Source organism: Cyclopterus lumpus, chromosome 9 (assembly GCF_009769545.1).
Source record: "Cyclopterus lumpus isolate fCycLum1 chromosome 9, fCycLum1.pri, whole genome shotgun sequence".
Lineage (NCBI taxonomy): Eukaryota > Metazoa > Chordata > Actinopteri > Perciformes > Cyclopteridae > Cyclopterus > Cyclopterus lumpus.
Genome location: NC_046974.1, coordinates 1,085,509 through 1,097,500, shown reverse-complemented (window position 1 = coordinate 1,097,500; position 11,992 = coordinate 1,085,509). Strand labels below are relative to the sequence as shown.

General features: G+C 46.8%; 1 protein-coding gene across 2 annotated transcripts in view; it reads left to right on the top strand.

Annotated features, from left to right (window-relative positions):
* adam9 (ADAM metallopeptidase domain 9) overlaps window positions 1-8,281 on the top strand; it is a 25,440-nt gene extending 17,159 nt beyond the window's left edge. The window contains exons 13-24 of one of the 2 annotated variants that reach the window (XM_034541022.1): window positions 255-347; window positions 754-858; window positions 1,028-1,115; window positions 1,202-1,307; window positions 1,579-1,762; window positions 2,855-2,935; window positions 3,014-3,119; window positions 3,829-3,976; window positions 4,519-4,618; window positions 4,814-4,843; window positions 5,536-5,594; window positions 6,034-8,281. In XM_034541022.1, the coding sequence (XP_034396913.1) occupies window positions 255-347; window positions 754-858; window positions 1,028-1,115; window positions 1,202-1,307; window positions 1,579-1,762; window positions 2,855-2,935; window positions 3,014-3,119; window positions 3,829-3,976; window positions 4,519-4,618; window positions 4,814-4,843; window positions 5,536-5,594; window positions 6,034-6,103 (1,170 nt within the window). In that variant the 3' untranslated portion in view covers window positions 6,104-8,281. The remainder of the gene's footprint in view (window positions 1-254; window positions 348-753; window positions 859-1,027; window positions 1,116-1,201; window positions 1,308-1,578; window positions 1,763-2,854; window positions 2,936-3,013; window positions 3,120-3,828; window positions 3,977-4,518; window positions 4,619-4,813; window positions 4,844-5,535; window positions 5,595-6,033) is intronic. The other variant, XM_034541023.1, reaches the window with a different exon arrangement.
* The last annotated feature ends 3,711 nt before the right edge of the window (window positions 8,282-11,992 follow it).

Genomic DNA, 11,992 nt, shown 5'->3' with positions numbered 1-11,992 from the left:
CATCATTGGAGTTGCATCATCTACGCTTCTTAAAAGCTTTTGATATCTCTTTGTGTTAAAGAGATATGGACCAATGAACCTCTTAGGGGCGTGGCTTGTTTTTCAATGCTCATAACTTCCACACTATTGGGACTAATCACTCAAAATGTGCAGATTATATCCGTAATATAACCTCCAGACGGCACCTGGAACAGGTCTGATTTAAGATATCGCAACTCAAAGTGTGTGTGTGTGTGTGTGTGTGTGCTCGCCAGGAGTGTGAGGAGGACCCCTGCTGTGAGTATCACACCTGTAGACTGAAGTCAGGAGCTCAGTGTGCTTCTGGAGAGTGCTGCTACAACTGTCAGGTGAGAGGAGACGGGTCATGTGTGTTCGTGTGTGTGTGTTCATTCAATTCAGTTTATTTTGTATAGCCCAATATCACAAATTACAAATTTGCCTCAGAGGGCTTTACAATCTGTACACATATGTGTGTGTGTGTACATGTTCGTGTGTGTACATGTTCGTGTGTATGTGTACATGTGTTCATGTGTGTGTGTGTGTGTACATGTGTTCGTGTGTGTGTGTGTGTTCATGTGTTCGTGTGTGTGTGTTCATGTGTGTGTGTGTGTTCGTGTGTGTGTGTGTTTTCATGTGTGTGTTTACATGTGTTCATATGTGTGTGTGTGTGTGTGTGTTCGTGTGTGTGTGTGTTTTCATGTGTGTGTTTACATGTGTTCATATGTGTGTGTGTGTGTGTGTGTGTGTGTGTAGTACCTCCCAGGTGGCTCCGTGTGTCGCTCCAGCTCTGATGAATGTGATCTACCTGAGTTCTGTAACGGATCCTCGTCTCTCTGTCAGAGTGACGTCTTCATCCAGGTGAGACAACTTTTACCTGTCTGTCTCTGTCCCCTCACACCTGTCTGTCTCTCTGTCCCCTCACACCTGTCTGTCTCTCTGTCCCCTCACACCTGTCTGTCTCTCTGTCCCCTCACACCTGTCTGTCTCTCTGTCCCCTCACACCTGTCTCACTGTCCTCTTGTTTCAGAACGGTCATCCCTGCAGCCTTCAGGCCGTCTGTTATAACGGGAAATGTCAACATTATGATGGACAGTGTCAGGCCATCTTTGGATCCAGTAGGTTATTGATATGTTATTGATATGTTATTGACCTGTTATCTGTTATTGATCCTCCTCCTCTTCCTCCTCCTCCTCTTCCTCAGAGGCGAAAGCAGCTCCTGAAATCTGTTTCAAAGAGGTCAACAGTAAAGGAGATCGCTTTGGCAACTGTGGCTACCACAACTACGGCCACAAGAAGTGTGAGAGCAGGTAACACACTCACACACACACTCACTCTCACACACACACACACACACACACACACACACACCTGTTAAAGGGACAGTGTAGTCGTAAAGTCCAGACCCAACATTTGGGTGCAGAGTGAGACTTCTCCACATCAACAGGTTCAGTAGAGGTCTCACTCTGTCTGTTTTTATCAGGATCCTTTTGGAACTCACTTGAATGATATCCCAGAATGCATTGCGGTCACACAGGATCCTGTCTGACATTTCATTACGTTTGAATATCGTCTCCTTAGAAACGCGCTGTGCGGGAAGCTTCAGTGCTCCAACGTTCAGATGGCCACGGTGTTCGGCATCAAACCGGCGATCATCAGCACGCCGATAGGAGGAGCCACGTGTTACGGAGTCGACTTCATGCTCGGCTCAGACGTCACCGACCCGGGCATGGTCAACGAGGGGAGCAGGTGTGGGGGGGACAAGGTGAGGAGGAGGTCAACGAGGGGAGCAGGTGTGGGGGGGACAAGGTGAGGAGGAGGTCAACGAGGGGAGCAGGTGTGGGGGGGACAAGGTGAGGAGGAGGTCAACGAGGGGAGCAGGTGTGGGGGGGACAAGGTGAGGAGGAGGTCAACGAGGGGAGCAGGTGTGGGGGGGACAAGGTGAGGAGGAGGTCAACGAGGGGAGCAGGTGTGGGGGGGGACAAGGTGAGGAGGAGGTCAACGAGGGGAGCAGGTGCGGGGGGGACAAGGTGAGGAGGAGGTCAACGAGGGGAGCAGGTGTGGGGGGGGACAAGGTGAGGAGGAGGTCAACGAGGGGAGCAGGTGTGGGGGGGACAAGGTGAGGAGGAGGTCAACGAGGGGAGCAGGTGCGGGGGGGACAAGGTGAGGAGGAGGTCAACGAGGGGAGCAGGTGTGGGGGGGACAAGGTGAGGAGGAGGTCAACGAGGGGAGCAGGTGTGGGGGGGGACAAGGTGAGGAGGAGGTCAACGAGGGGAGCAGGTGTGGGGGGGACAAGGTGAGGAGGAGGTCAACGAGGGGAGCAGGTGCGGGGGGGACAAGGTGAGGAGGAGGTCAACGAGGGGAGCAGGTGCGGGGGGGACAAGGTGAGGAGGAGGTCAACGAGGGGAGCAGGTGAGGGGGGGACAAGGTGAGGAGGAGGTCAACGAGGGGAGCAGGTGCGGGGGGGACAAGGTGAGGAGGAGGTCAACGAGAGGAGCAGGTGCGGGGGGGACAAGGTGAGGAGGAGGTCAACGAGGGGAGCAGGTGTGGGGGGGACAAGGTGAGGAGGAGGTCAACGAGGGGAGCAGGTGTGGGGGGGACAAGGTGAGGAGGAGGTCAACGAGGGGAGCAGGTGCGGGGGGGACAAGGTGAGGAGGAGGTCAACGAGGGGAGCAGGTGTGGGGGGGACAAGGTGAGGAGGAGGTCAACGAGGGGAGCAGGTGTGGGGGGGACAAGGTGAGGAGGAGGTCAACGAGGGGAGCAGGTGTGGGGGGGACAAGGTGAGGAGGAGGTCAACGAGGGGGAGGTGAACAGGGGGCGGGGTTTTTATGTTCTTTTCTTCTTCTGTGGTTTTCAGGTCTGCATGAACTTTGAGTGCAGCAGCGTCAACGTCCTGAACTACGACTGTGACGTAGAGAAGAAGTGTCACGGACACGGGGTGAGACACGTCCACCTGTCTGTCTGTTTCTCAGGTGTATCACACACTAACCTGTCTGTCTACCTGTCTGTCTCTCAGGTGTGTAACAGTAACAGGAACTGTCACTGTGAAGAAGGCTGGGCTGCACCTTTCTGTGAGGTCAAAGGTTACGGAGGCAGTGTGGACAGCGGACCCACCTGGAACGGTACCTGGAATTAACGAACAAATGCTATCTTATTCATGCTAACTCATACATGCTAACTTATTAAGGCTAACTCATACATGCTAACTTATTAAGGTTAACTCATACATGCTAACTCGTACATGCTAACTTATTAAGGTTAACTCATACATGCTAACTTATTAAGGTTAACTCATACATGCTAACTTATTAAGGTTAACTCATACACGCTAACTCATACATGCTAACTTATTAAGGTTAACTCATACACGCTAACTCGTACATGCTAACTTATTAAGGTTAACTCATACATGCTAACTTATTAAGGTTAACTCATACATGCTAACTCATACATGCTAACTTATTAAGGTTAACTCGTACATGCTAACTTATTAAGGTTAACTCATACATGCTAACTCGTACATGCTAACTTATTAAGGTTAACTCATACATGCTAACTCGTACATGCTAACTTATTAAGGTTAACTCATACATGCTAACTTATTAAGGTTAACTCATACATGCTAACTCATACATGCTAACTTATTAAGGTTAACTCGTACATGCTAACTCATTAAGGTTAACTCATACATGCTAACTTATTAAGGTGAACTCATACATGCTAACGTATTCATGCTAACTCATTCAAGCTAACATTCTGATTAATTAATGCATATGTATCACAATAAAAGCTCCATATTTAGACTATAATGAGTTCTCTGTTGTCCGTCAGATAAAGACACGTCCGTCAGAGACGGTGTGCTGGTCTTCTTCTTCCTCGTCCTTCCTCTTCTCGCTCTGGGTGCGTTTGTTTTCCTGCGCAGGAACGAGCTGCTGCGTCGAGTCGGGCTGAGCCGTAGGAAAAGGTCTCAGGGAAACCAGTGAGTCCCAGGATCAATAATAGTTGAACAGTCTAACAGAAGCCAGTGACATCACTTCCTGTCCCCATGCGGACACTGCCTGAAGGTTTCAACAGTTCTTAACTGACCTCTGTGCTGCATTCAAAGACACTCTCATAACATTTCTTAACTGACCTCTGTGCTGCATTCAAAGACACTCTCATAACAGTTCTTAACTGACCTCTGTGCTGCATTCAAAGACACTCTGACAACTGCTCTTAACTGACCTCTGAGCTGCATTCAAAGACACTCTGACAACTGCTCTTAACTGACCTCTGTGCTGCATTCAAAGACAATCTGACAACTGCTCTTAACTGCCCTCTGTGCTGCATTCAAAGACACTCTGACAACTGCTCTTAACTGCCCTCTGTGCTGCATTCAAAGACACTCTGACAACTGCTCTTAACTGACCTCTGTGCTGCATTCAAAGACAATCTGACAACTGCTCTTAACTGACCTCTGAGCTGTGTCAAAGACACTCTGGTTTTAACTGACCTGCTTGTGATGTCACTTCCTGTGTTCAGGGCTGACGGCGGGGCTTCAGCCAATCCCAGCAGAGGACCGCCCAGAGCGCAGCCTCCTCCTGTCACCCGCGGCAACGGCAACAACTTCGTCAAAGATTGGGTGAGTGGGTGTGTGTCTGTGTGTGTTTATGTGCGCGTGTGCGTGTGTGCGTATATATGTGTGTGTGTGTATATATGTATGTGTGTATATATGTATGTTTGTGTGTGTGCGTATATATATATGTGTGTGTGTATATGTGTGTGTGTGTGTGTATATATGTGTGTGTGTGTTATTAACATCTCTCTCTTCCTGAAGCACACCACTCAGCTGCTGCCGCCACAGCAGGTAAAATACTCACTCTGTAATACTGTAATACTACTGCTGTCATCTGTGATACTACTACAGTAGTACTACTGCTGTCATCTGTGATACTACTACAGTAATACTACTGCTGTCATCTGTGATACTACTACAGTAGTACTACTGCTGTCATCTGTGATACTACTACAGTAATACTACTGCTGTCATCTGTGATACTACTACAGTAGTACTACTGCTGTCATCTGTGATACTACTACAGTAATACTACTGCTGTCATCTGTGATACTACTACAGTAGTACTACTGCTGTCATCTGTGATACTACTACAGTAGTACTACTGCTGTCATCTGTGATACTACTACAGTAGTACTACTGCTGTCATCTGTGATACTACTACAGTAATACTACTGCTGTCATCTGTGATACTACTACAGTAGTCTCTGGAGTATCAGCTTCAAAATATACTTAAAGTAGTAAAAGTGCAGAATAATATATGTAATATTAATGTATTATATTTATTGATGTGTGACAGTTGCAGCTGGTAAAGTACATATCTATAATAATACCTTTACTATCATGTATGAGTTGATTATATTTAGTGTTAACAGTCTGACCCTGTAAAGTAACTAAAGTTATTTATATATATATATATATATATATATATATATATATATATATATGAGCGCATTTAAACTAACGAGACTGTTCCCTGTCAGGTGGTGGAGACCAGCAGGACGGCTTCCTCCTACGCGCTGAGGCCGCCGCCTCCTCCTCTGTAAGATCAATAACTTTACATTTCACTGATCAGCTCAACTCAAGCTCCTCCTTCAGAGTCCAACTGATTCTCACTGTCTGGCTTCATGGGATGTAACTGGTCCCAGGAGCTAACTATGAGCTAACTGGATCCAGAAGCTAAAGCTAACTGTACCCATAAGCTAAAGGCTAACTCTACGCTAACTGGAACCAGAAGCTAAAGCTAACTCTAAGCTAACTGCACCCAAAAGCTAAAGTTAACTGTACCCATAAGTTAAAAGCTAACTCTAAGCTAACTGGAACCAGAAGCTAAAGCTAACTCTAAGCTAACTGGACCCAGAAGCTAAAGCTAAACCACTAATAGCATCAATCTGTTTAAATATCACGTTGAATGTTTTTGTTAAAATGTAAATAAGTAGAAAAGTCAAACTTATGATTGTCGACTTTTTCACTTCTCTCAGAAAACCGAAACTTTCTGGTGCATCTCAGCCTCTTGTGCCTCAAAGACCCGCCCCCGCTCCACCTGTTTAACCAATCAGCGGGCCCCGCCCACCACACCTGGATGACACCCTTTCTCCTCTTCTCCTCCTCATCATCTTCAACCGCCAGGAACGGATTCTGGAGCTCAAGATGTCCGACAGTTGGTCCTGGACTACCGTACGAAAACTGGACCGCTCCACCAGAATACTGGACCCAGTCAGAACGGACTGGGAATTTACCAGAACTGAACAGAAGCAGCTGCTGTTGTACAGACTTTCTTTCTTTATATCTAGTTCAGTCTGGAGACAAAGCTCAGCCAATCGGGGGACGGCTCTGTCACCAAACCAGCCAATCACATGTCCATAACAGACACATCTCACAGCCAATCGTTCCATGACATCGTCTGCCAGAAAGCTAATAATTATATTTACTTGATTTAGCATGCTGGCCAGCTGACAAACAGTAGCTAGCTTACATTTTGGGTCATAAGGTCATAGCTAATGCTAGTTAGCTGCAATGTTTCACTGCTAGCATTACCAAATATCTGCAGTCAGCTAGCCGTTTTGATAGCTAAGCTAAGCTAAGCACGCTTCCTCACCGTCGACATGTTTAGCTAGCAGTTTAATTTTAAAGCTCAGGATTCTAGTTCATGAGCTCATTTGTTTCACGTCCCGGATTTCAGAAAGATGGAGGCATTCTACCGTGTAGCTAGCTAAACGTTAGCTTTTTTTACTTCTTCTGATTGTATTCGCGCTTCAAGAATCATAAAAGTGTTTTTCACTTAAAGATAATCTTGATGAACAAGACGTTTGTTTGCCACAGAGATTATTCTGTTTGTGGAGGGAACCGGGGCGATGCTAACATGCTAACTTCCCGTTGACCTTCATAGACACGTCGTCTCTGCAGCTTTGTGTACTAGCGATATTATTACTCTGCACTGTGCAATGTGAAAATGTAACCACTATATTCAGCGCACGAAAAAAACGCGTATTTTATTGCTAAAACTGAGGTGCTTCACTCTGATTGGCTGGTTTGAAGACTTAGAGGCCACTAGGGGCGGAGCCTACACTTGAACACATCTCTCTGTTTTCTGCCTCTGAATGAAGCGCTGTCATCAGAATGTAACGCACCCCTGCCTGCGGGTGCGCTTGGTTTCCACCACCCGGTTCTCTCCTTGTCCACAATTGTAAAAATCACAATATGCAACAGCGTGCTGAGTGCAGAGCTGCTCTGGGTTTTCACTTCCTGTCTGGATCTCAATGGTACGTTGATGTTTGAGACTTCCTGCAGGGAAGAAACCCTGAACCCTGAACCCCAGATGGTCCCAAGGTCACAGGGTCGCTGCCGAGTGAAAACACGGTTTCTTGGTGTTCAGACTCAAAGCAGCAGCCGGTGTTTCTGCTCTTGACTGAACCCTCAATCACACAAACAAACATGGGGATCCTTCCGCCGCTGAAAATAGTCCCCAACAAAGTCACTTTTTCCTCTTATATAAAAATACATAATACCAGTTTTATAAAGGTTTAATTACTTTATTGTCATTTTGACATCGTAATAGGAATCAACGAACAAACTGATTTCGTTGAAATGATAATTAAGTTAATAGGAATTTCCTGTCAGGACTGCAGTGATTTATTTTTATCAATTAATGTTCCGTATTTATAAATTAACTGTTTTGTCTATAAAATGTCAGATTAAATGGAAAAAAATGGTCATCGTCAAATACACACACCTGATGTCCTGATTGATTCATCAAGGTTTAGTTTCTGAGCTCACATTGAACCTTTTTTGTTTTTAAGGATTTACGTCGTCAGTCGATGAGCCTCAGCGAGGAAGTCAGACGTCGGTTTCACGCCTACTGGTGACCGACTTAGAGATCAGAAGTCGGGTGTATGCAGGCTGAGAGGCGGGACTCAGGGCTTCAGCTCCCTATTCCTAAAGCTGCGTGAACCCTGAAGTCTGATTGGTCGACAGGTGACGTGCTGAGATCCTCATCATCTGTTTCTGTTATAACAAATTATTTTATGATTTCTTGTTATCCGTGGTAATCACTTTCATGTATGATGTTGCTGTGTCACGTGATTGATTTGTGTGTTAACTCTGACCTGGGATCAGACCTCAGGATCGTAACTGGAGCTGTTTGCTTCATGTGAGGGTTTAATACACGATTCCATCAGCGGACACTCGTATTTATCAATAAACATTTAAATAAAAGGGTGTGGAAATGTCTCGCGGTCGTATTAGTGACTCAACAGGTCATACATGCAGAAAGGTAATCAGTATATATATAGAAAGGTAATCAGTGTATATATATATATATATATATATATATATATATATATATATATATATATATATATATAGAAAGGTAATCAGTATACATGCAGAGAGGTAATCAGTATATATATATAGAAAGGTAATCAGTATACATGCAGAGAGGTAATCAGTATATATATATAGAAAGGTAATCAGTGTATATATATATATATATATAGAAAGGTAATCAGTATACATGCAGAAAGGTAATCAGTATATATATATATAGAAAGGTAATCAGTATACATGCAGAAAGGTAATCAGTATATATATAGAAAGGTAATCAGTGTATATATATATATATATATATATATAGAAAGGTAATCAGTATACATGCAGAGAGGTAATCAGTATATATATAGAAAGGTAATCAGTATACATGCAGAGAGGTAATCAGTATATATATAGAAAGGTAATCAGTATACATGCAGAAAGGTAATCAGTATATATATAGAAAGGTAATCAGTATACATGCAGAAAGGTAATCAGTATATATATATAGAAAGGTAATCAGTATACATGCAGAAAGGTAATCAGTATATATATATATATATATAGAAAGGTAATCAGTATACATGCAGAAAGGTAATCAGTGTATATATATAGAAAGGTAATCAGTGTATATATAGATATATAGAAAGGTAATCAGTATATATATATAGAAAGGTAATCATTGTATTTATATAGAAAGGTAATCAGTGTATATATAGATATCCATCCATCCATCCATCCATTATCACCCGCTTATCCGGGGTCGGGTCAGGGTGGCAGCAGGTTCAGCAGGCTCATTTCCAGCTCATTCTGGGGGATCCCGAGGCGTTCCAAGGCCAGCCGGGAGATATAATCCCTCCAGCGTGTCCTCGGTCTTCCCCGGGGCCTCCTACCAGTTGGACGTGCCCGGAAAACATCTAATGGGAGGCGTCCAGGAGGCATCCTGACTAGATGAACCACCTCAGCTGACTCCTTTGGACACGAAGGAGCAGCGACTCGACTCCGAGCTCCCCCCTGATGTCCGAGCTCCTTACCCTATCTCTAAGGCTGAGCCCGGCCACCCTACGGAGGAAGCTCATTTCGGCCGCTTGTATCCGAGATCTCGTTCTTTCGGTCACGACCCAGAGTTCGTGACCATAGGTGAGGGTTGGAACGTAGACCGACCAGTAAATGGAGAGCTTTGCCTTCCGGCTCAGCTCCCTCTTCACTAAGACGGACCGGTACAGCGCCTGTTTTACTGCTGCAGCCGCACCGATCCGCCTATCGATCTCCCGCTCCACCTTACCCTCACTCGTGAACAAGACCCCGAGATACTTGAACTCCTTCGCTTGGGGTAGGCAGTTTGCCCCCACCTGGAGGGAGCAATCCGCCGGTTTCCGGCAGAGCACCATGGCCTCAGATTTGGAGGTGCTAACTCTCATCCCTGCCGCTTCACACTCGGCTGCAAAACGCCCCAGTGAATGCTGGAGGTCACGGTCCGAGGAGGCAAACAGGACCACATCATCCGCAAACAGCAGAGAGGCGATCCCGAGACTCCCGAACCGGATCCTCTCCGCCCCCTGGCTGCGCCTAGATATCCTGTCCATGAAGGTCACGAACAGGACCGGTGATAAAGGGCAGCCCTGGCGGAGGCCAACACCCACCGGGAACGTGTCTGACTTACTACCGAGGAGACGAACACAGCTCCTACTGCAGGCGTACAGAGACCGGATGGCCCATGCCAACGGGTCCGGCACCCCATACTCCCGCAGCACCCCCCACAAAAACCCCTGAGGGACTCGGTCGAAAGCCTTCTCCAGGTCTACAAAGCACATGTAAACTGGTTGGGCAAACTCCCAGGACCCCTCCAGTAATCTTGCGAGGGTAAAGAGCTGGTCCACTGTTCCACGACCGGGACGGAATCCGCACTGTTCGTCTTGAATCTGAGGTTCGACAAGCGGTCGGAGCCTCCTCTCCAGCACCCTGGCATAAGCTTTTCCCGGGAGGCTGAGCAGTGTGATACCACGATAGTTCGAGCACACTCTCCGGTCCCCCTTCTTGAAGATGGGAACCACCACCCCGGTCTGCCAGTCCATGGGCACTGTTCCCGACCCCCATGCGACACTGAAAAGGCGTGTCAACGAAGACAGCCCAACAATGTCCAGCGCTTTCAGCATCTCAGGGCGGATCTCATCCACCCCTGGCGCCTTGCCACCAAGGAGCTTTTTGACTACCTTAGCGACCTCTGCCAGGGATATGGGTGAATCCACCCCAAAGTCTTCCGGCGCTGCCCCCTCTCCGGGGGACATGTTGGCCAGGTTTAGGAGTTCCTCAAAGTGCTCTTTCCACCGCCCGACGATGTCCCCAGTCCGGGTCAGCAGTTCCCCCCCCCTGCTGAGAACAGCCTGGGGTAGACCCTGCTTTCCCTTCCTGAGCCGTCGGATGGTTTGCTAGAACTTCCTTGAGGCCAACCGAAAGTCCTTCTCCATGGCCTCCCCGAACTCCTCCCATGCCCGAGTTTTAGCCTCCGCGGCCATCGTCGCTGCAGCCCTTTTGGCCCGCCGGTACCCGTCAGCTGCTTCAGGAGACCCCTGGGCCAGCCAGGCCCGAAAGGCCTCCTTCAGTTTGACGGCTACCCTCACCCCCGGTGTCCACCACCGGGTTCTAGGGTTGCCGCCACGACAGGCACCGATGACCTTCCAGCCACAGCCCCGAGCAGCCGCGTCCACAATAGAGGCTTTGAACAAGGTCCACTCGGATTCCATGTCCCCAGCCTCCCTTGGGGTTTGTGAGAAGTTCTTCCGGAGGTGGGAGTTGAAGACCTCCCGGACAGGATCCTCTGCCAGACGTTCCCAGTTCACCCTCACTACACGTTTGGGCTTGCCAGGTCTCTCTAGCCGAGTCCCCCGCCATCTGATCCAACTCACCACCAGGTGGTGATCAGTTGACAGCTCTGCTCCTCTCTTCACCCGAGTGTCCAAGACATACGGCCACAGATCAGATGATACGATTACAAAGTCGATCATTGATCTCCGGCCTAAGGTGTTCTGGTACCAGGTACACTTATGAGCCACCTTATGTTCGAACATGGTGTTCGTTATGGACAAACTGTGGCTAGCACAGAAGTCCAACAACAAAACACTATTCGGGTTCAGATCGGGCAAGCACATGTAAACTGGTTGGGCAAACATTGGACAACATAGCTCCCAGGATCAATGAGCCACTCAAACTCCTCCACCACGTTAAGGTGGCGATTCATAGGAGGAGCCTTTCTATACCTTTCTATATAGATATATAGAAAGGTAATCAGTGTATATATAGAAAGGTAATCAGTATACATGCAGAAAGGTAATCAGTATACATGCAGAAAGGTAATCAGTATATATATAGAAAGGTAATCAGTATACATGCAGAAAGGTAATCAGTATATATATAGAAAGGTAATCAGTATACATGCAGAAAGGTAATCAGTATATATATAGAAAGGTAATCAGTATACATGCAGAAAGGTAATCAGTATACATGCAGAAAGGTAATCAGTATACATGCAGAAAGGTAATCAGTATACATGCAGAAAGGTAATCAGTATATATATATATATATATATAGAAAGGTAATCAGTATACATACAGAAAGGTAATTAGTATACATGCA